Source organism: Drosophila serrata, unplaced genomic scaffold (assembly GCF_035046125.1).
Source record: "Drosophila serrata isolate PLE 108 unplaced genomic scaffold, ASM3504612v1 contig_176, whole genome shotgun sequence".
NCBI lineage: Eukaryota > Metazoa > Arthropoda > Insecta > Diptera > Drosophilidae > Drosophila > Drosophila serrata.
In genome coordinates, this window is record NW_028257074.1 from 206,616 (window position 1) to 231,565 (window position 24,950).

At 38.7% G+C, this 24,950-nt stretch overlaps 1 protein-coding gene and 1 long non-coding RNA gene across 2 annotated transcripts in view; one reads left to right on the forward strand and one right to left on the reverse strand.

Moving 5' to 3' along the window:
* Positions 1 to 21,475, forward strand: part of LOC147644454 (uncharacterized) — a 60,074-nt gene extending 38,599 nt beyond the window's left edge. Inside the window, exon 2 of the long non-coding RNA XR_015270478.1 lies at positions 17,525 to 21,475. This is a non-coding gene — a long non-coding RNA (uncharacterized LOC147644454). The remainder of the gene's footprint in view (positions 1 to 17,524) is intronic.
* Positions 11,432 to 24,950, reverse strand: part of Cph (BCL11 transcription factor chronophage) — a 29,252-nt gene continuing 15,733 nt past the window's right edge. Inside the window, exons 2-4 of the mRNA XM_086827513.1 lie at positions 22,086 to 22,568; positions 21,695 to 22,015; positions 11,432 to 16,897 (exon numbers count right to left, since the gene is read on the reverse strand). Coding sequence (XP_086683639.1) covers positions 13,929 to 16,897; positions 21,695 to 22,015; positions 22,086 to 22,568 — 3,773 coding nt within the window. The 3' untranslated portion in view covers positions 11,432 to 13,928. The remainder of the gene's footprint in view (positions 16,898 to 21,694; positions 22,016 to 22,085; positions 22,569 to 24,950) is intronic.

Below are 24,950 nucleotides of genomic sequence, written 5' to 3' on the forward strand. Positions count from 1 at the left end.
TGAATTTTTGTCCGATTTTCGCAATTTTTCATGATGTAACCCCTTTCCTTTTTTTACAAAAATGGGAAATTTCGGAAAAAAATTTTTTTCGGCCGGAGATGGCTTAAAAGATTCGCCTGTTGATGCTGATCAAGAATATATATGATTTATAGGGTCGGAAATGACTCCTTCACTTTCTTTTCAGCTTCTGATTGAAGGTCCATTACCATTTTTGTACCGATATTAACGATATTATTATATGAAATTTTTCGACCAATCAAAATTTAAAAATCTCATAACTAAGCCAAACACGCATTAATTTCAATTCGGAAAGCGGCCGTATGCTAATTTTTAGCAGGTTAACAAAACTGCATACTCCATTTAAAATGTGAATTTTTGTCCGATTTTCGCAATTTTTCATGATGTAACCCCTTTCCTTTTTTTACAAAAATGGGAAATTTCGGAAAAATTTTTTTTCGGCCGGAGATGGCTTAAAAGATTCGCCTGTTGATGCTGATCAAGAATATATATGATTTATAGGGTCGGAAATGACTCCTTCACTTTCTTTTCAGCTTCTGATTGAAGGTCCATTACCATTTTTGTACCGATATTAACGATATTATTATATGAAATTTTTCGACAAATCAAAATTTAAAAATCTCATAACTACGCCAAAAATGCATTAATTTCAATTCGGAAAGCGCTCTTATGTTTATTTTTAGCAGGTTTACAAAACTGCATACTCCATTTAAAATGTGAATTTTTGTCCGATTTTCGCAATTTTTCATGATGTAACCCCTTTCCTTTTTTTACAAAAATGGGAAATTTCGGAAAAAAATTTTTTTCGGCCAGAGATGGCTTAAAAGATTCGCCTGTTGATGCTGATCAAGAATATATATGATTTATAGGGTCGGAAATGACTCCTTCACTTTCTTTTCAGCTTCTGATTGAAGGTCCATTACCATTTTTGTACCGATATTAACGATATTATTATATGAAATTTTTCGACAAATCAAAATTTAAAAATCTCATAACTAAGCCAAACACGCATTAATTTCAATTCGGAAAGCGGCCGTATGCTAATTTTTAGCAGGTTAACAAAACTGCATACTTCATTTAAAATGTGAATTTTTGTCCGATTTTCGCAATTTTTCATGATGTAACCCCTTTCCTTTTTTTACAAAAATGGGAAATTTCGGAAAAAAATTTTTTTCGGCCGGAGATGGCTTAAAAGATTCGCCTGTTGATGCTGATCAAGAATATATATGATTTATAGGGTCGGAAATGACTCCTTCACTTTCTTTTCAGCTTCTGATTGAAGGTCCATTACCATTTTTGTACCGATATTAACGATATTATTATATGAAATTTTTCGACAAATCAAAATTTAAAAATCTCATAACTACGCCAAAAATGCATTAATTTCAATTCGGAAAGCGCTCTTATGTTTATTTTTAGCAGGTTTACAAAACTGCATACTCCATTTAAAATGTGAATTTTTGTCCGATTTTCGCAATTTTTCATGATGTAACCCCTTTCCTTTTTTTACAAAAATGGGAAATTTCGGAAAAAAATTTTTTTCGGCCGGAGATGGCTTAAAAGATTCGCCTGTTGATGCTGATCAAGAATATATATGATTTATAGGGTCGGAAATGACTCCTTCACTTTCTTCTCAGCTTCTGATTGAAGGTCCATTACCATTTTTGTACCGATATTAACGATATTATTATATGAAATTTTTCGACCAATCAAAATTTAAAAATCTCATAACTAAGCCAAACACGCATTAATTTCAATTCGGAAAGCGGCCGTATGCTAATTTTTAGCAGGTTAACAAAACTGCATACTCCATTTAAAATGTGAATTTTTGTCCGATTTTCGCAATTTTTCATGATGTAACCCCTTTCCTTTTTTTACAAAAATGGGAAATTTCGGAAAAAAATTTTTTTCGGCCGGAGATGGCTTAAAAGATTCGCCTGTTGATGCTGATCAAGAATATATATGATTTATAGGGTCGGAAATGACTCCTTCACTTTCTTTTCAGCTTCTGATTGAAGGTCCATTACCATTTTTGTACCGATATTAACGATGTTATTATATGAAATTTTTCGACAAATCAAAATTTAAAAATCTCATAACTAAGCCAAACACGCATTAATTTCAATTCGGAAAGCGGCCGTATGCTAATTTTTAGCAGGTTAACAAAACTGCATACTCCATTTAAAATGTGAATTTTTGTCCGATTTTCGCAATTTTTCATGATGTAACCCCTTTCCTTTTTTTACAAAAATGGGAAATTTCGGAAAAAAATTTTTTTCGGCCGGAGATGGCTTAAAAGATTCGCCTGTTGATGCTGATCAAGAATATATATGATTTATAGGGTCGGAAATGACTCCTTCACTTTCTTTTCAGCTTCTGATTGAAGGTCCATTACCATTTTTGTACCGATATTAACGATATTATTATATGAAATTTTTCGACCAATCAAAATTTAAAAATCTCATAACTAAGCCAAACACGCATTAATTTCAATTCGGAAAGCGGCCGTATGCTAATTTTTAGCAGGTTAACAAAACTGCATACTCCATTTAAAATGTGAATTTTTGTCCGATTTTCGCAATTTTTCATGATGTAACCCCTTTCCTTTTTTTACAAAAATGGGAAATTTCGGAAAAAAATTTTTTTCGGCCGGAGATGGCTTAAAAGATTCGCCTGTTGATGCTGATCAAGAATATATATGATTTATAGGGTCGGAAATGACTCCTTCACTTTCTTTTCAGCTTCTGATTGAAGGTCCATTACCATTTTTGTACCGATATTAACGATGTTATTATATGAAATTTTTCGACAAATCAAAATTTAAAAATCTCATAACTAAGCCAAACACGCATTAATTTCAATTCGGAAAGCGGCCGTATGCTAATTTTTAGCAGGTTAACAAAACTGCATACTCCATTTAAAATGTGAATTTTTGTCCGATTTTCGCAATTTTTCATGATGTAACCCCTTTCCTTTTTTTACAAAAATGGGAAATTTCGGAAAAAAATTTTTTTCGGCCGGAGATGGCTTAAAAGATTCGCCTGTTGATGCTGATCAAGAATATATATGATTTATAGGGTCGGAAATGACTCCTTCACTTTCTTTTCAGCTTCTGATTGAAGGTCCATTACCATTTTTGTACCGATATTAACGATATTATTATATGAAATTTTTCGACAAATCAAAATTTAAAAATCTCATAACTACGCCAAAAATGCATTAATTTCAATTCGGAAAGCGCTCTTATGTTTATTTTTAGCAGGTTTACAAAACTGCATACTCCATTTAAAATGTGAATTTTTGTCCGATTTTCGCAATTTTTCATGATGTAACCCCTTTCCTTTTTTTACAAAAATGGGAAATTTCGGAAAAAAATTTTTTTCGGCCGGAGATGGCTTAAAAGATTCGCCTGTTGATGCTGATCAAGAATATATATGATTTATAGGGTCGGAAATGACTCCTTCACTTTCTTTTCAGCTTCTGATTGAAGGTCCATTACCATTTTTGTACCGATATTAACGATATTATTATATGAAATTTTTCGACCAATCAAAATTTAAAAATCTCATAACTAAGCCAAACACGCATTAATTTCAATTCGGAAAGCGGCCGTATGCTAATTTTTAGCAGGTTAACAAAACTGCATACTCCATTTAAAATGTGAATTTTTGTCCGATTTTCGCAATTTTTCATGATGTAACCCCTTTCCTTTTTTTACAAAAATGGGAAATTTCGGAAAAAAATTTTTTTCGGCCGGAGATGGCTTAAAAGATTCGCCTGTTGATGCTGATCAAGAATATATATGATTTATAGGGTCGGAAATGACTCCTTCACTTTCTTTTCAGCTTCTGATTGAAGGTCCATTACCATTTTTGTACCGATATTAACGATGTTATTATATGAAATTTTTCGACAAATCAAAATTTAAAAATCTCATAACTAAGCCAAACACGCATTAATTTCAATTCGGAAAGCGGCCGTATGCTAATTTTTAGCAGGTTAACAAAACTGCATACTCCATTTAAAATGTGAATTTTTGTCCGATTTTCGCAATTTTTCATGATGTAACCCCTTTCCTTTTTTTACAAAAATGGGAAATTTCGGAAAAAAATTTTTTTCGGCCGGAGATGGCTTAAAAGATTCGCCTGTTGATGCTGATCAAGAATATATATGATTTATAGGGTCGGAAATGACTCCTTCACTTTCTTTTCAGCTTCTGATTGAAGGTCCATTACCATTTTTGTACCGATATTAACGATATTATTATATGAAATTTTTCGACAAATCAAAATTTAAAAATCTCATAACTACGCCAAAAATGCATTAATTTCAATTCGGAAAGCGCTCTTATGTTTATTTTTAGCAGGTTTACAAAACTGCATACTCCATTTAAAATGTGAATTTTTGTCCGATTTTCGCAATTTTTCATGATGTAACCCCTTTCCTTTTTTTACAAAAATGGGAAATTTCGGAAAAAAATTTTTTTCGGCCGGAGATGGCTTAAAAGATTCGCCTGTTGATGCTGATCAAGAATATATATGATTTATAGGGTCGGAAATGACTCCTTCACTTTCTTTTCAGCTTCTGATTGAAGGTCCATTACCATTTTTGTACCGATATTAACGATATTATTATATGAAATTTTTCGACCAATCAAAATTTAAAAATCTCATAACTAAGCCAAACACGCATTAATTTCAATTCGGAAAGCGGCCGTATGCTAATTTTTAGCAGGTTAACAAAACTGCATACTCCATTTAAAATGTGAATTTTTGTCCGATTTTCGCAATTTTTCATGATGTAACCCCTTTCCTTTTTTTACAAAAATGGGAAATTTCGGAAAAAAAATTTTTTCGGCCGGAGATGGCTTAAAAGATTCGCCTGTTGATGCTGATCAAGAATATATATGATTTATAGGGTTGGAAATGACTCCTTCACTTTCTTTTCAGCTTCTGATTGAAGGTCCATTACCATTTTTGTACCGATATTAACGATATTATTATATGAAATTTTTCGACAAATCAAAATTTAAAAATCTCATAACTAAGCCAAACACGCATTAATTTCAATTCGGAAAGCGGCCGTATGCTAATTTTTAGCAGGTTAACAAAACTGCATACTCCATTTAAAATGTGAATTTTTGTCCGATTTTCGCAATTTTTCATGATGTAACCCCTTTCCTTTTTTTACAAAAATGGGAAATTTCGGAAAAAAATTTTTTTCGGCCGGAGATGGCTTAAAAGATTCGCCTGTTGATGCTGATCAAGAATATATATGATTTATAGGGTCGGAAATGACTCCTTCACTTTCTTTTCAGCTTCTGATTGAAGGTCCATTACCATTTTTGTACCGATATTAACGATATTATTATATGAAATTTTTCGACCAATCAAAATTTAAAAATCTCATAACTAAGCCAAACACGCATTAATTTCAATTCGGAAAGCGGCCGTATGCTAATTTTTAGCAGGTTAACAAAACTGCATACTCCATTTAAAATGTGAATTTTTGTCCGATTTTCGCAATTTTTCATGATGTAACCCCTTTCCTTTTTTTACAAAAATGGGAAATTTCGGAAAAAAAATTTTTTCGGCCGAAGATGGCTTAAAAGATTCGCCTGTTGATGCTGATCAAGAATATATATGATTTATAGGGTCGGAAATGACTCCTTCACTTTCTTTTCAGCTTCTGATTGAAGGTCCATTACCATTTTTGTACCGATATTAACGATGTTATTATATGAAATTTTTCGACAAATCAAAATTTAAAAATCTCATAACTAAGCCAAACACGCATTAATTTCAATTCGGAAAGCGGCCGTATGCTAATTTTTAGCAGGTTAACAAAACTGCATACTCCATTTAAAATGTGAATTTTTGTCCGATTTTCGCAATTTTTCATGATGTAACCCCTTTCCTTTTTTTACAAAAATGGGAAATTTCGGAAAAAAATTTTTTTCGGCCGGAGATGGCTTAAAAGATTCGCCTGTTGATGCTGATCAAGAATATATATGATTTATAGGGTCGGAAATGACTCCTTCACTTTCTTTTCAGCTTCTGATTGAAGGTCCATTACCATTTTTGTACCGATATTAACGATATTATTATATGAAATTTTTCGACAAATCAAAATTTAAAAATCTCATAACTAAGCCAAACACGCATTAATTTCAATTCGGAAAGCGGCCGTATGCTAATTTTTAGCAGGTTAACAAAACTGCATACTCCATTTAAAATGTGAATTTTTGTCCGATTTTCGCAATTTTTCATGATGTAACCCCTTTCCTTTTTTTACAAAAATGGGAAATTTCGGAAAAAAAATTTTTTCGGCCGGAGATGGCTTAAAAGATTCGCCTGTTGATGCTGATCAAGAATATATATGATTTATAGGGTCGGAAATGACTCCTTCACTTTCTTTTCAGCTTCTGATTGAAGGTCCATTACCATTTTTGTACCGATATTAACGATATTATTATATGAAATTTTTCGACAAATCAAAATTTAAAAATCTCATAACTAAGCCAAACACGCATTAATTTCAATTCGGAAAGCGGCCGTATGCTAATTTTTAGCAGGTTAACAAAACTGCATACTCCATTTAAAATGTGAATTTTTGTCCGATTTTCGCAATTTTTCATGATGTAACCCCTTTCCTTTTTTTACAAAAATGGGAAATTTCGGAAAAAAATTTTTTCGGCCGGAGATGGCTTAAAAGATTCGCCTGTTGATGCTGATCAAGAATATATATGATTTATAGGGTCGGAAATGACTCCTTCACTTTCTTTTCAGCTTCTGATTGAAGGTCCATTACCATTTTTGTACCGATATTAACGATATTATTATATGAAATTTTTCGACAAATCAAAATTTAAAAATCTCATAACTAAGCCAAACACGCATTAATTTCAATTCGGAAAGCGGCCGTATGCTAATTTTTAGCAGGTTAACAAAACTGCATACTCCATTTAAAATGTGAATTTTTGTCCGATTTTCGCAATTTTTCATGATGTAACCCCTTTCCTTTTTTTACAAAAATGGGAAATTTCGGAAAAAAAATTTTTTCGGCCGGAGATGGCTTAAAAGATTCGCCTGTTGATGCTGATCAAGAATATATATGATTTATAGGGTCGGAAATGACTCCTTCACTTTCTTTTCAGCTTCTGATTGAAGGTCCATTACCATTTTTGTACCGATATTAACGATATTATTATATGAAATTTTTCGACAAATCAAAATTTAAAAATCTCATAACTAAGCCAAACACGCATTAATTTCAATTCGGAAAGTGGCCGTATGCTAATTTTTAGCATGTTAACAAAACTGCATACTCCATTTAAAATGTGAATTTTTTTCCGATTTTCGCAATTTTTCATGATGTAACCCCTTTCCTTTTTTTACAAAAATGGGAAATTTCGGAAAAAAATTTTTTTCGGCCAGAGATGGCTTAAAAGATTCGCCTGTTGATGCTGATCAAGAATATATATGATTTATAGGGTCGGAAATGACTCCTTCACTTTCTTTTCAGCTTCTGATTGAAGGTCCATTACCATTTTTGTACCGATATTAACGATATTATTATATGAAATTTTTCGACAAATCAAAATTTAAAAATCTCATAACTAAGCCAAACACGCATTAATTTCAATTCGGAAAGCGGCCGTATGCTAATTTTTAGCAGGTTAACAAAACTGCATACTCCATTTAAAATGTGAATTTTTGTCCGATTTTCGCAATTTTTCATGATGTAACCCCTTTCCTTTTTTTACAAAAATGGGAAATTTCGGAAAAAAAATTTTTTCGGCCGGAGATGGCTTAAAAGATTCGCCTGTTGATGCTGATCAAGAATATATATGATTTATAGGGTCGGAAATGACTCCTTCACTTTCTTTTCAGCTTCTGATTGAAGGTCCATTACCATTTTTGTACCGATATTAACGATATTATTATATGAAATTTTTCGACAAATCAAAATTTAAAAATCTCATAACTAAGCCAAACACGCATTAATTTCAATTCGGAAAGTGGCCGTATGCTAATTTTTAGCATGTTAACAAAACTGCATACTCCATTTAAAATGTGAATTTTTTTCCGATTTTCGCAATTTTTCATGATGTAACCCCTTTCCTTTTTTTACAAAAATGGGAAATTTCGGAAAAAAATTTTTTTCGGCCAGAGATGGCTTAAAAGATTCGCCTGTTGATGCTGATCAAGAATATATATGATTTATAGGGTCGGAAATGACTCCTTCACTTTCTTTTCAGCTTCTGATTGAAGGTCCATTACCATTTTTGTACCGATATTAACGATATTATTATATGAAATTTTTCGACAAATCAAAATTTAAAAATCTCATAACTAAGCCAAACACGCATTAATTTCAATTCGGAAAGCGGCCGTATGCTAATTTTTAGCAGGTTAACAAAACTGCATACTCCATTTAAAATGTGAATTTTTGTCCGATTTTCGCAATTTTTCATGATGTAACCCCTTTCCTTTTTTTACAAAAATGGGAAATTTCGGAAAAAAAATTTTTTCGGCCGGAGATGGCTTAAAAGATTCGCCTGTTGATGCTGATCAAGAATATATATGATTTATAGGGTCGGAAATGACTCCTTCACTTTCTTTTCAGCTTCTGATTGAAGGTCCATTACCATTTTTGTACCGATATTAACGATATTATTATATGAAATTTTTCGACAAATCAAAATTTAAAAATCTCATAACTAAGCCAAACACGCATTAATTTCAATTCGGAAAGTGGCCGTATGCTAATTTTTAGCATGTTAACAAAACTGCATACTCCATTTAAAATGTGAATTTTTGTCCGATTTTCGCAATTTTTCATGATGTAACCCCTTTCCTTTTTTTACAAAAATGGGAAATTTCGGAAAAAAAATTTTTTCGGCCGGAGATGGCTTAAAAGATTCGCCTGTTGATGCTGATCAAGAATATATATGATTTATAGGGTCGAAAATGACTCCTTGACTTTCTTTTCAGCTTCTGATTGAAGGTCCATTACCATTTTTGTACCGATATTAACGATATTATTATATGAAATTTTTCGACAAATCAAAATTTAAAAATCTCATAACTAAGCCAAACACGCATTAATTTCAATTCGGAAAGCGGCCGTATGCTAATTTTTAGCAGGTTAACAAAACTGCATACTCCATTTAAAATGTGAATTTTTGTCCGATTTTCGCAATTTTTCATGATGTAACCCCTTTCCTTTTTTTACAAAAATGGGAAATTTCGGAAAAAAAATTTTTTCGGCCGGAGATGGCTTAAAAGATTCGCCTGTTGATGCTGATCAAGAATATATATGATTTATAGGGTCGGAAATGACTCCTTCACTTTCTTTTCAGCTTCTGATTGAAGGTCCATTACCATTTTTGTACCGATATTAACGATATTATTATATGAAATTTTTCGACAAATCAAAATTTAAAAATCTCATAACTAAGCCAAACACGCATTAATTTCAATTCGGAAAGCGGCCGTATGCTAATTTTTAGCAGGTTAACAAAACTGCATACTCCATTTAAAATGTGAATTTTTGTCCGATTTTCGCAATTTTTCATGATGTAACCCCTTTCCTTTTTTTACAAAAATGGGAAATTTCGGAAAAAAATTTTTTTCGGCCGGAGATGGCTTAAAAGATTCGCCTGTTGATGCTGATCAAGAATATATATTATTTATAGGGTCGGAAATGACTCCTTCACTTTCTTTTCAGCTTCTGATTGAAGGTCCATTACCATTTTTGTACCGATATTAACGATATTATTATATGAAATTTTTCGACAAATCAAAATTTAAAAATCTCATAACTAAGCCAAACACGCATTAATTTCAATTCGGAAAGCGGCCGTATGCTAATTTTTAGCAGGTTAACAAAACTGCATACTCCATTTAAAATGTGAATTTTTGTCCGATTTTCGCAATTTTTCATGATGTAACCCCTTTCCTTTTTTTACAAAAATGGGAAATTTCGGAAAAAAATTTTTTTCGGCCAGAGATGGCTTAAAAGATTCGCCTGTTGATGCTGATCAAGAATATATATGATTTATAGGGTCGGAAATGACTCCTTCACTTTCTTTTCAGCTTCTGATTGAAGGTCCATTACCATTTTTGTACCGATATTAACGATATTATTATATGAAATTTTTCGACAAATCAAAATTTAAAAATCTCATAACTAAGCCAAACACGCATTAATTTCAATTCGGAAAGCGGCCGTATGCTAATTTTTAGCAGGTTAACAAAACTGCATACTCCATTTAAAATGTGAATTTTTGTCCGATTTTCGCAATTTTTCATGATGTAACCCCTTTCCTTTTTTTACAAAAATGGGAAATTTCGGAAAAAAAATTTTTTCGGCCGGAGATGGCTTAAAAGATTCGCCTGTTGATGCTGATCAAGAATATATATGATTTATAGGGTCGAAAATGACTCCTTCACTTTCTTTTCAGCTTCTGATTGAAGGTCCATTACCATTTTTGTACCGATATTAACGATATTATTATATGAAATTTTTCGACAAATCAAAATTTAAAAATCTCATAACTAAGCCAAACACGCATTAATTTCAATTCGGAAAGCGGCCGTATGCTAATTTTTAGCAGGTTAACAAAACTGCATACTCCATTTAAAATGTGAATTTTTGTCCGATTTTCGCAATTTTTCATGATGTAACCCCTTTCCTTTTTTTACAAAAATGGGAAATTTCGGAAAAAAAATTTTTTCGGCCGGAGATGGCTTAAAAGATTCGCCTGTTGATGCTGATCAAGAATGTGTATTATTTATAGGGTCGAAAATGACTCCTTCATTGCGTTTTCGGTTTTCCAACTCAAATTTTAATACCATGCAAGTGTATGAAAAAAACACTGGTGGCTGCGAACTTCAACTGGTGTCCGTTTGCAACGTCGACCGCCTCTCTCTGCCTCTCTCTTCGAACATGCTCGACCGCGCTGGTTGGAACTGGCCAGTGGACGCGGTTGGGTGTGTGTGTGTGTGCGGGTGGCTTGCTGACTGCGACGCCGGCAGCGCGACATATGTGAGGTTCGGCTGGCAGCAGGATAAGTGTGTGTGTGTGTGTGCCTGCCAGATGCCAATTGAAGTTTTCGCACATGACAATTGGGGGGCGGCCAGTGGCGTTGGATTGGTCAGCTCTGGTCGAATGCTTGAGTGAGCGAGAGGGAAATGGAACGAGCCTGACACCCTGCCGAGGCGCCATCTGGTGTGTCCCTCTGAAGTAGGCAACGCTTTTCGAACAGCACGATCGGTTCCTCCCTATTTTCGTGGTGCCTACTTTCAGGCTGCGGGTTGCTATAAAAAAGTACCTCCAACCATAAAAACCCTCCCTATGCCAAAGGAGGAGATCCTTCTAATTATGGCAAATAAAAGTCTTTTGATAATTTACAATTCTTCGCAATTTGTATGTATTTTTTGGTTTTTTTCGTTTTTCGTATTTTTGTAACACAGACAACTATCTTTTAATTATTACTTTTTAAATTTTGTTTGGTTTTTGTTTATTTTTTTGTGTTTGATTTATTTTTATTCTGTTTTATTTTGTTTTCCTTTCGATTTGTGTTTCCGTTTTCGTATTAATTATTGTTACTTTCAAAAAATTACACACACTTGAAAAATATTTGTTTTGGTTTCTTTGTTATAAATGTTTTGAGAATCCAAGCTTTATACTTATTCCTTCGGCCAAAATGAGACAACAACAGTTAGCTGGATTTGTTGTCCTATTCTGGGTTTTATTTTTAGTATAAAGATTTTGTTTTGTTTTGTTTTTTTATAGCTACAATTAATTTTCTAAGATTTAATGATAGTTTTAGTGTTGCTTGCTGGCTATGTTTCAATTCGTTCCGTTTCCGTTTCCATTTCGGTTTCTGTTTCCGCTTCCGTTTTATTCCACATTTTTCCACTGTTTTTTGCTTGGGAAAATTACATTAAAAAATCTAGAAAACAAACCATAATAATATTTATAAAAATGAAACATAACTCGTGTGGTTTTGTATTTTTTCTTGGGCTTTTGTTTATTCAGTTTTTGTTGTTGCCATATTCATATATAGTATATAGGGTGTGTCGGGGGTTGTGAAACACATATATATTTCGCTTAAATTTAGTACAAATTATGCACGGTAAAACTTCCTTGATAATCGGACTATAAATCGCCAGTAGCAATGCGATTTAGCAGGAATTTTAATATTAATATTATTAAAATTCAGTTGAAATCACATTGCCAGTGGGATTTTAGATTTCCTCTTTTCTTTTTTTGGTGGGTTTCTTTTAGGGGGAAGGGGGGAATGTGTGTCCAAAAAAAAAAAGAAGAAAAGAAACAAACAAAGTTTAAACTAATGTCCAATATATAGATATATATATATGTGGGTGTGTAATTTTTGCGCTAAAAACAAACAATATTAAATATTTAATCATTAATCAAAATTTTCATTTCTTGTTTTCTAAGATTTCTTTCTTTTTTTTAGTTTCCAATCAAATAACGAAAATCAACAACAAAAAAACAATTTAGTAAAAAAATGCTCGCCTTCACTCAGGGTCCGATTTTTCGCTCAGTGTCTCTTTCGGTTGCCTCTGTCTTTTGTTTGTTTTTAAATTATTATTATATCTCTTTCGTTCTCAGTTCTTCAGTCTTCTAAATCTAGTTTTGTTGTTGTTGTTTCGGTATCCATCTCTTTTTAATTGCTTCCTTTTTTATATCTTTTATTATATCCTCCTTTTATATATATTCTTTTATATTTTCTCTTGAAGTTTTACGTACAAATTTGCAGCTCTCTTTCTTCATTAAACCTTCGTTTTCCTCGTCTTATTTTTTGCCAATTTTTTTTCGCTGAGCTTAGTTCTAAAATTGTTTAAAAAAAAATTTGTGTTTTACATTTATATATAATATATATATATATATAGATTTATTTATGTATGTAAAAAAATTTGATTATTTTTCGTTTTTTCTCGTTTTTAAATTACATTTAATAATAGAATTATGTCTAGGCAAAAAAATGGAAATAATAATAATAGTAATAAAGGGATAAAGGAAATCAAGGACTATATTTTATGCGTACCATAAAGTAGAGAATTTTTACAAGTGTTCGTCTTTAGGGCTAGATTTCTAGATTTTCTATATAAAAAAAAATGTACATCGATGAACAAAATACGCACTCATTCACTCGCAACCACATATACATCGTATTCGCATATATATATATCTAGTTATATATATATATAGAGATATTAATTAGAGTATAATTTTTGCTTATTTTTGTGTGAATTTTTGTCATTTTAAAATATTTTTTTTCTGTGTTTTCTTTTTCTTCTTCACTTTGTTAATGTTAATTTTAAATTACTTGCTAGAAAATACACTGGAAAACGTGTGTCCGATTATTACTACACAGGTATATATATACTATATATATATCTATAATTAAATATATAAATTACAAGCACAAAAAAAAATCAAGGGGAGGTTTACGTTCGTGTGTGTGTGTGGGCCAAGGGGGTGGTTTTTTTGTTTAGTTTTTTTAGAGTAGAAAAAAAAATAGTACGTTTTGAATGTTTTAAAATTATATTACATAACGGTTATTGCTTTGGTATTAAATGCCTCTGGTCGTGGTTTGTCGCCTGGAAGGAGCTGGAGCTGGAGCCGAAACTTTTTCACAAAAAGTCATATATACAGGGGTCCTAACATATACATAATATATCTCTAGGGATATATTTGTATATATATATATATCTGTTGTATCTTTAAAAGATGCGCGACATGATGCGACTGCGACTGGTCGTCGGCGGCTGCTGCTGCTGCTGCGGCTGCTGCTGCGGCTGCTGCTGAGGAGGAGGAGGAGGATGTGGCCCCGTGGGCGGTGGACCCAGGGGCATGGGAAATCCGCCAAAGAGTCATGCCTCCTCCTTGAGCGTAATGGGATGAACCCCGGTCATGCTGGAGGAGGCATTGGAGTCATTATCACCAGACACGCTGCCCGGCAGCGAAAGGTTGAACTGCGGCGGGTAACCCACCACCCCCATGGGCGACAATTGCTGCTGCTGCTGCTGTTGCTGCTGTCCATGCTGCTGCTGCTGCTGCTGTCCATGCTGCTGCTGCTGCTGGGCCGCCTGGGCCGCTGCCGCTGCCTGTAGCTGCTGGGCCGCCGCCTGGGCTGCCTGAGCTGCGGCGACAGCATTCGCAGCTGCCGCCGCCTTGCCCTGATTCACCACACATTTGCGCATGTGCTTCTCCAGCGTCGAGGGCACACTGAAGGGCATGTCACAGAAACGGCAGCGATACACATCCTTGCCCGTCCGCCCGTGCGTCTTCATGTGTCGCGTCAGCTTGGAGCTCTGGGCGCAGGCATAGGAGCACAGCTCGCATTTGTACGGCTTCTCGCCGGTGTGGCTACGGCGGTGCACGGTGAGATTGGAGCAGTTCTTGAAGACCTTGCCGCAGAATTCGCAGGTATCGTTGCGCTGGCGGCTCTCCTTCTTGAGCAGCGGTCCCTGGATAAGCGAATTGGCCGCTCCACCCAGACCCAGCGGCTTCAGCTTGAGGTTCTCGAAGAGCGCCGCCTCGTTGCGATGCAGGGCCTGGGACATGCCCCACCAGTCGCCACCGTCCATCTTCATCCGCTTGCTCAGCTCGAAGGGATTGGGGAAGGGATTGAAGAGGGGCACCTGCGACGGGGCACCGCCAGCAGCGGCCGCAGCGGCAGCATCCTGCTGGAACATGTTGCAGTTCTTGGCAAACTCATCCCTCAATCTCAGGGCAGCCACAGGCAGACCATTGAGCTTATCCGTAGCTCCTACGGCTCCTCCGCCGCCGCTGCGATTATTGTTATCCGCAGCAGCGGCGGCGGCAGCAGCAGCTGCAGCTGCAGCAGCGGCGGCTGCCTCCTTGCGTCCCGATTCCTGCAGAGCCTGCTTGTAGGCCTCACTATACTGGGCAATATTGGACAATCCAAACTTGTCCATGAGCTCACCCACCAGCGAGGTGGCGCCGGAGCTGGTCGTCTTGGGACTCTGGCTCTTGCCATCCAAACGATTGCTTACACTCAAATCCTCCGCCTTGTAGTCCATATCCTCGCACTCGTCCAGCTCATCCTCATCCTCCTCCTCGCCATCGAGATCGCCATCGGGATCATTGTCGGGATCATTGTCACCCATCTCCTCCTCGGACTCATCTGGCATCGGATCCTCATCGTTGTCCGCCTCATTCGTTTCCAGCGAATCGGCGCCATCGTTGCTGCCATCGTCCTGCTCATCGGCGGGACTGCGATGGACACGCATGTGCTTCATTAGCTTCTGAATGTGGGAGCACTCAAAGTCGCAGGCGGTGCACTTGTAGGGCTTCTCGCCGGTATGCGTCCGCTGGTGGATAATCAGATTGTTCTCGAAGCGGAACTTCTTGTCGCAGTAGTCGCAGGCGAAGCAATGCTCCGGCTGGAGGAGCTGCTGCTCCTGGCCACTGTTGCTTGTCTTCGAGGGCGGCGTGCTGGCCGAGCGTGGAGTGCTGGCCAGGATGAGACCTCCAAGGCCACCATTTTCAGCTCCACCCACCGATGTGGTCATCTTTTCGGGCGGGGTAAGAGAATGGGGCCGGGTGGGATGACCCACCAGAGGCTGCTGCTGCTGGGCGCCGGCGGAGGCTGGCGAGGGGCTCGCAAAATGCGGCGATTGCTTCTGTCGTGGACTCGGCGAGCTCGAGTTAACAGTGCTGCCAGCTCCAGGGCTTGTTGTGCCCGCAAGCTGACGCAATCGCTGCGAGTAAAAATCCATCTGCTGTGGTTCCAGCTTCAGGGAGGCGCCAGCAGGAGCTCCCGCTCCTCCGGCTCCAGCCACACTGCCGCCCATCAGGCCGGGTGTGAGCTGCTGCGGTGGCTGCTGCTGCTGCTGCTGGGATTGTTGCTGCTGCTGCTGCTGCAGGTTCTGTGATTGCTGTTGCACGCTCTGTTGCTGCTGCTGCTGCTGTTGTTGCTGCTGCTGCTGCTGTTGCTGCTGCTGCTGCTGCTGGGAGCTGAGGGATACTGGTGGCAGGGCTGCCGGTGGCACAGAGCCACGCTGGCTGCCACTGCTGCTGGACGATGGGGGACGCGGCTCCTGGACCTGCTGGACAGCACCATTGAAGGCCTGAGCCTGGGCAGCGGCCGCAGCGGCGGCCAGATTGAAGCCATGATGACGGAACTGCTCGCTAACCAGCTGCTCCATCCGGTAGTGATCGGCGGGCGAGGGGCGACCGAAAAGTGGGGCCACCGTAGGAACTACATTGCCGGGCAGTGGCATGCGCAGCAGCTGGAAGGGATTGGCATGCATGGCCTCCGGTGGCGGCAACAAAGGATGATGCCTCATTCCAGCGGCCATGGCCGAGGCCAGATTCTCGCGTTGCTGTTGCTGCACACGCTGCTGCTGGGCAGCCTGCTGCTGCTGTTGCTGCTGCTGCTGCTGCTGCTGTTGCACTTGCTGCAGCTGCAACTGTTGCTGATGCTGATGCTGGGGCGATCCAATGCTATTGGTGCTGGTGTTGTTGCTGCCACCGCTGGTATTCACCAGCGAATTGGAACAGACGGAGCTCACGGAGCTGGAGAGGATGCCTGGAGCTCCTGGGCTGCTCCTCTTGGGACTGGGACTCATGGCCGTTGGCTGTGGACTCGACAGACCCGAGGCGGCGGCAGCTGCAGCTGCTGCTGCGGCAGCCAGAGCCAATGCACTGCTATTCAGAGCCGCCGGAGTGGCCACCGTCAAGGTGGCTCCATTGCCATTGCCTCCCGGACTCTCCACATAGATCTTGACGCCATGCGAGTGCTGGACATGCTGGATGAGGCGCCAGGCGGAGGTGTAGCGGGTCTTGCACGTGGAGCAGGTGTAGTTGCTGGGCTCTGGAAAAATAAGAATACCCAGAAAAGGGTTTATTTAATTGTTTAAACTAAATAAAAATATTCTTAAATATAAAACAAAGTATTGAAAAACAAGGAAGCAAACTAGTTTCGGGTGGCCAATATTTATTTATAACATAACTAAGCTTAAAATATTCGCTTTCTTTGAATCAATATTTTTATGATAAAATTTTTGACAAAATCACAGTTTAAAAATCTCATAACTCAGCCAAAAAAGCATTAATTTTAATTCGGAAACCGTTCCTATGCTAGTTTTTATTAGCTTTACAATTCTGCATACTCAGTTAAGAATTTTAGAAAATTAAATTTTTGATCAATTTTTGTAAATTTTCATGATGTAACCCCTTGTAAAATTTTCAAAAATTTGAAAAAATTAAATTTTGCCCGGACATGGCTCAATCGATTCGTTTTTTAATCCTGATCAAGAATATATATGGTTTATAGGGTCGGAAATGACTCCTTCACTTAGTTTCAAGCTTTTGAAACCATTTTAAACCCCCTAGAATTGTATTTAATTAAAATATTAAACTAATCTCAGATCTTAATTTGTAAAATCAATTTACTCTTGTAATTTAGCAGGAAATTAAAGTTTTAATTATTTTTTTGCAGGCAAAACTCTGTGAATTTGGGCAACTAAATGGTTTTCCTGGCAAAAGTACAAGCGGCGTAGAGAGGTTGCCTGGCAATTTCGTTATTAATTATTAATGAGCTTGGTGGTGCCATACAGGATGTGTTAGCTAGGAGCCAGGATGAGGCCAGAACGAGGCCAGGACGAGGCCAGGACGAGGATGGGAACGAGGCGAGTATTTATTTATTTATTGATTTTGCAGCGGTTGGCATGCCAAAATGCGCCAGGACACGCATTACATGCGGACGGAGATTGCCAATATTGCCAAGGATATTGCCGCCTCCCCCTCCCCCCCACACACAGGACACGCAGGACACACATGTGTGTCCTTTTTAGTTTTCTGGCCGCGTTGTTGCGGTTTTGTCGCGACATTTGTTAATTTGCCATGGCGGAAATGGCAGCCGCCAAACCACCCATGTCCTGCGACACATGTCCTTCCTACTCCCCCCCCCCCCCTCTTGTGCAACAGATGTAAAATTGGAAAATTTATGAAAAATGTGCGGGACACTTTCGAAGATAGCCAAGTATATTTTTCTCTTCTATTTTTCATGTACATATATATATATATAATAAATAAAAATGGAAAGCGAATGGCAGGATGGTTTGCTCCTTCGGCCACATGTCGCCAGCAAGGACAACAAGGTGTTAATGCCTCGCAAGGATACAAAGAGAGGAACTACCCCCGTGACTATGACGACGTTCTCTGCATTTAAATGACGCTTTAAAAAATACAAAAAAGAAAAGGAAGAACGCACGAAATGAAAATTTAACCGAAAATTATCCCGAAATAAATGGAAAAATGGAAGCGAGGCGGACACGCTCCACACTTTTCCTTTTCTTTTTTTTTCGATATATTTTTATTGCTTCAAGGGAGGCTTGCTAGCCGAGTCGCTTCCCTCAGCTTCCTGTCAAAGGTGAGCCGTGTTTAACATGATTTCGTCGCGACCCTTTTGGCAGCCAGGATCAAGGATCGCCCCGAGATCGTCGCAGGAGATCGGGGTAGATCTGCCCGCATGCCGCAGGAAATGCAAATGAATCTGACAGATAATGCTACCAAAGGGTTGCGCTACCTCGTTAACAATAAAAGATAAAAAAAAAAGAGACGAGGTAAAGAGGTAAAAGTTGTCGAAAAACATCAGGCATTTATCCTTTTTCGGATCGCAGCTCGCGATGCGCACGCGCTTCGCCTTAATAATTATGTGGAAAATAATACAATAAAAAAGCGGGGAGAAAAAAACACAAACAAACAGGATCGAAAGCCTATGAAAAGGATGCGCCAGGACGCGGGTTTGGCACGTTCTACTGATTTTTTTTGAACAACAACAGCTGTCGTTGGGCATACTTGGAAATTTATTTGAATTTATTTAATGCATTTATAGTATGCAAATATATTAAAGAAATTAAAGAAAAGAATTATATAATAATATAATATAATATTATATTAGTTTTAATGCTTTAGAAAGAAAGCAAATTAAAATAAACATTTAATCATAGAAGAAAATAATAGAAACCATTTATTATGGCAGCTTTTATATTAGTTTTAATGCTTGAGAAAGAAATCAATTTTAAATAAACATGAAAACATTTCCAAAACTGTTTTAAATATTTTTCATCTTAAACCCCCTAAAAACTTTCTTATATTTCAGATATATCCTTTAATTCCCCAACTCTATTATCCCCTTTTTCTCTCTCTGTGCGTTTTCCCTTTGGCCGGATGTCTTCTAGCACCGGAAATGCCAAATTGACCGCCAGGAAGTGCAGTATAGCAGGGCCAACAGTGCGTATGGGCAATGCCAGCGGGTGGGATCTCTCACAAAAAATAAGTATATGTAAAAAAAGGGTTGCCTGTAATGGGATAATTGTTGCAACAGAGCAACCCCGAGAGGATGCTGCTGCTCCATGCAAAATCCCTTCTAAGCTGCTCTCCTCCTCTCTCTCCTCTTTTCTTTCCGCCTTTTACACAAAGGACCCGGGAGCATCTAATCCTTGAACGTGAAATTGCATGAGCCGAGGGCATTAGCCATTGATTTCGACCATTCGACCATTCGGCGATGCTTGGCTGGCTTAGTGCCAGCATGAGTCAATAATTGAATGGCCAAAAGTTGCGGTATCCCTTGGCCCGGTCTGTAACCTGTAAGCCGTAACCCTTAACCCATTACCCTTAAACCTTAAACCTTAACCCACTCATGCCGCTGCTCTGAGCTCTGATGGTGTTTCATTGTCGCTGTGGTCGCGACACGCTGTGTGTCCTGCCACAAAAAAGAATCTACATATATATATTTGGATAATTAACACACTGACAGGTGTGGAAAAAGTTCATGTCCTGCCGCATTTGGATATATTATTTGTTTTTTTTGTTGTTGCAACAAATATCCATTTTGTTGACAGTTGTGTATGCTCTTTTTTATGTATAATGTATTTTCCAACGAATGGATGGATGGATGGATGGATGGATGGATGAGTGACTGGGTTGCCATGCCCACCAGCTCCATATTTATAATTACCAAATGGCCATTGTTGGTCCAAAAAAAAAAAAGAAGCCAGGGGGGGAGGGGAGTTGGGTTCGACAGGCGGGGGAGGAGAAAAAAAAAACGAGGCGAAAAACAATGCGTAATTAACGCAGATACTTTGCTGTATCTGTAAATGTATCTGCATCTGTATTTGTATCTGTATCTGTATCTGTATCTGTATCTGCGACTTGTCAGTTGAGAGGCATTGTCAGAGTCGAAACAAGTTGTTTTTGTTGCTGTTATATTCTTTTTTTTTGTATTTTTCCCCATCGTTTTTGTTGTCTTCTTGTTCGTGTCAAAAGCGCAAAAGTTCAAGGGTTAAATTGGCCTGGTCGCTTGGCGTATGTGTAGCTCTTTAACCCTTGCACCCCAACCCCTAAGCCTTAAGCAGCTCAACACTGAACGAAAATGGAACAAAATAGATATAACTTCAAGTTTCTTATTATGAGATTTATCATTATAAAAATATATTAAAGTCTGGTTGAGTTTTTTTCTGAATTTAATATTATTTTCCATGTATTTTCCTAAGAAATCTAAGCTTTAAATTACCTTTTAGGTATTTTCTATTTCTATACACCTATTTTCTCTCTCTGTATTAATAGATGGAAGCTGCATTTCATATATTTTAAGGACTTTTCAGGCCTTTGCTGATAATGTTTGCAAGTCAATCGCTTTGGCGTTGACACGCGACCTTCGCCGGTTGTCGCTGTTTTACCTGAGTGACCTTTGACCCGGCACCTCCTGTACCCCATCCCCTTTTTCGGCACGTGTCCAAGTTTCAACAAGAAATGTGTACACTTTTCTATATGGAAAAAATCATTCCAAACTGACCGAGGGTCTCTCTTTGGTTCTCTTTGCTTTTTTTCCAGCGCTTTTGTGCGTGTGTCAAGTCCAGTGCGAGAGGTCCTTTGTCCAGTCAAGTGGTCCTGTTTCTCCCCTCCCCCCCCCAATCCCTCCCCTACAGTCTACTCCTTTTTTGCTGTTCTTGTTGTTGTTGATGTGGCAAAGGACATTCCTTGGCTGTTTTTGAGGCATTCAAATTACCCTCGAGGGCAGCTTCGGAGCTGAGCTTTGTTGTCCTGCCTGGGTTACCCTCCTGCATGCAGTTACGTCCTTTTTTTTGCTGCTCTTGTTGTTGTTTTGTTTTTTAATAGCTGTCTTTGGCTTTTCATCAGCATTTCGCATTGAAATGTCAAAGTCAAAGGGCCAAAAGGAGAGACAGAGAGAGAGAGAGAGAGAGAGTGAGTGGTCCTGCTTCGATTGTCACGCTGTCCGAGCGAGTGTCCTTCCTGCAGTTTATCAGCAAGGGCTTTGAAGTCCTTGATGCCCGCAGTGTCCGCGCTTTTTCTACATTTTTTTTTTTATTTTGGGATTTCGGTTTTTGGATTTTATTTTTTCGTTGTGTGTGCAGGAGAGAGGAGGGTTCATAATGCAGCTGCAGCTTATCGTCGAGGGCCCGCGGCCCGATCATCATATGACCCCATAACCTGGCGCACATCAAACACATTTTTGCCACTGCAGAGGGCGGAATTTTAATTTTGCCACCCAAAAATGTGTGCGGAAGGAGGCACAACACACACACACACACGCACACACACACTCACAGAAAAACCCCGGAAAAAGCAAGGACTCACGACTCACCTGTATGGACTGTATTGGCCTCGGCATCGACCAGCTCCATTTTGGGTCGCTTGGCCGCCGACTGTTCACGCTGCTCCTCCATATCCATATCCTCATCCTCCTGATCCTGCTCCTGCTGCTCATCAAGCCGTTGCTGTTGCTGCTCCTCGTAGGGCTCCTGCTTGACCTTGGCTGTATCCTGATCAAGATCCTCACCGCAGCTACTGTCGCCGGTGGACTGACGCTCAATGGCCGCAGGACTTGTGGGACCACCGGCATTTAAATCCAAATTGGTATTGGTGGCCGCCGTCTCGCTGTCCTTGGGCGTGGTATTGTCGTTTTCTATAAAGCAATCAAAGGATTTCAAGCTGATTAGTTCGGATCTCTTTGGATTTTAGATCCTGGAACCTACCATCTACTAGCCGCTTGGGCGTGCTGCTGGCTCCATCGGCCAGCAAATCCGCAGGACTCGGTGGTGGTGTGTGTATCCTTGAACCGCTGGCCGTGCTGCTGGCCGCCGCTGCTGCTGCCGCTGCTGCCGCTGCTGCTGCTGCTGTGGCTGCCGCAGTGGCTGCTGCTGCCACTGCTGCGGATGCTGCACTTACTCCTCCGGTTACACCCGATCCCGATCCCGGCACGGTGGTGATCTTGCGGGCAGAAATGGGGGCAGAGATCGAGGGCCGGCGATTGACCAGACTGAGGGGACGCCCCTCCTCCGCATCGCGATCCATTTGCGGATTCTGTGTGGCACACTGGCCATAGTTCTCCTTGTTGCACTGATGCACCTTGTGCTGGATGAACTTGACAATGTCCGAGAGGGCGAAAGCCTTCTGGCAGGCGCCGCATGTGAGGATGTCCTGCGTGGCCACGGCATCGTTCTCTGTGGAATCGGAATCTAATCGGAAAGCAAGAGAGATGAAAGCGTTTTTTATCATTAGTAAAAAGAATCTATTGGAAATCTTACAATAAGCTTCGAGAAATTCTTGAAACATTTTTGAAAGTAGTTTTCTGACTATTTCTGATTCGATTTTCTGGCTAGACTCGAATGAAGAGAATGTAAAAGCTAAGCTATACTAAAAGTTTGCTAGAATGAGGGGTTTCTCTGATTTATTTAGTTTCCAAAAGGCTGCCTCTTAATTTGTCCTTATTTTATGGACCCCATCAATTCTGGCTCTTAATTTGAATCCTTGCGGCTCCTTGTCACATTTTTATGGCCCAACAACAACTCCTGCTGCTGGCCTGCTTCATTAATTGTTCGCACAGTGTATTTACATATGGCCAGATAAGCAAATAGTATATATATTTAACCAGAAACCGAAAACCGAAAACCAAAAACCAAAAACCCGATAACCGAAAAAGCCTCGAAGCCGAATGCCAATCTCCATGCACTTTAATTTATTTGCCAGAGAACAAAACAATAAAAATCCGAGACCATTCCACAACCCCAACCCCTATTTATTTGCATATGTGGCAAGGATTTTCTGGTGGAAATGGTGGTGGTGGATTGATTTCGATTCCTCCCCCTCCATGACCATAAATTCCAGTAGCAGCAAAACCCACACACACATTCTGCAATTAATTCGGGGCGCGGTTGTCATGGCTTATCTCTGGCCCAGAAATTAGCAACACCAGGCAAATATACATAAATAAATATATTGTATGCCAATGCAGGCCAGGAGGTGGGAGAGTTATCCAAGGAATATGAACTATGAACCCAGCAACTCGAATGCCCCGAAGGCAGTTCAACTTTTTTTTTTGTTTTCCTCGATTCCCAGAGACAGGACTTGATTGACCATAAAGGAGGTGGAGAAAAATATCCAACTAAATATATATATATATATATTTCTATATGGGGAAAAGTAAGCTAGACTAGTCCAGGGAGAAAAGAAAGGACATCATTGCCGCAGGACACATACAAAACAAAAAAGTTGAAATCGAAAATGCACAAGTTTTTATTTTATTTTCTTTTCCGGTCAAGCAAAATAGGGGGGAGTTTTCTCACCAACTTTTCCCTTTTCTATTTTTCTTTTATTATTTATTAGCAGTATTTTATAGTCTACATGATCTTAAATAAATTGAAAAGAATTAAAGCCTTCAAAAACTACCTAAAAATAATATTTTCAAGTTGGTTACTTGTATTTTTATTTAGTTTTTAATATATTTTAAAAGGTTTATTTATATTTGTACTTTATTTATTAACCTATGAGCTACTATTCATTTCTTTTGATAATATTTTAGTATGAATTTATTAACAAATCAATTATCAATCAATTATTATGCATTCTTGATTATTTTCATCATTATTATATATAATTTCTCCCCTTAAACACGATTTTTATTACACCCATTAAAGGCTAGATATAAATATATATGATATAGCCCATTTTTTATCCCTCAATTGTCAGACTTTCGTCGAGGACATCATCCTCAATTACAGGACAGGCGGCACACAGTGTTGTCAATTAGGAAATAGATCTATGAATTATTGACTCCCTGTCGCTTTGCCACTTGTCCTTTTTTTTCTATATATATATACATATAGATTCTGTGGGTGTTTTTGTCTGTGTGTGTGTGTTATTTTTATTTTCCTCGTTTTTTGTGTCCATTCCGGAGGGCAGTTTGAGCAATTTGCGGTTTGCCCGGGTCCAAACAATAACTAATGCGCCCTAAGCGGGGATATCCTCATACTCCTCCTCCTTTTCGATGGCTTTTCCCTTGTCCATGCCCGATGCTTTCCCTGCTTTTCCCTCTCCTTTATTTCTTTTTTTTATCAATTGATTGTCCTGCTTCTGGGGTGACACATATGAACACGATGTTGCCGTAATTTCTGCTGATTGCCTGGGTGGCCACGCTCAATTTTCGCTTCAATTTTCCCCACCGCGCTAGTTTTTCCTACTTTCTTCTATTCTATAAAAAGAATATGTTTTTTTCCCCGCCTTTTTGGTGGGCATTTTCCAGCTGATTATTGTGGTATTTATTGATTGGCCAGCCACGGCAATTGGCCAGGCCCAAAAAAAAAGCAGGTAAGCGGCAACACTCACCTTTGGCTATTACCTGTTTTTATTTTTTCTTTTTTTCTGTGTTGCACAGAGGCGTGGCTAAAAAAAAGGGGGAATGAAACGTAACGGGGGCGTTGCCCGATATTTGCCTAAGCGATTAGATTAGATGTTTGCCAGTGAGATTAGCAGAAAGACAGACTGCAAGTTGGGTTTTCTATATATATATAGTGTATTTTGTATTTATGAAGAGCTGGCGGGGCAAAAACTTATTGACAGCA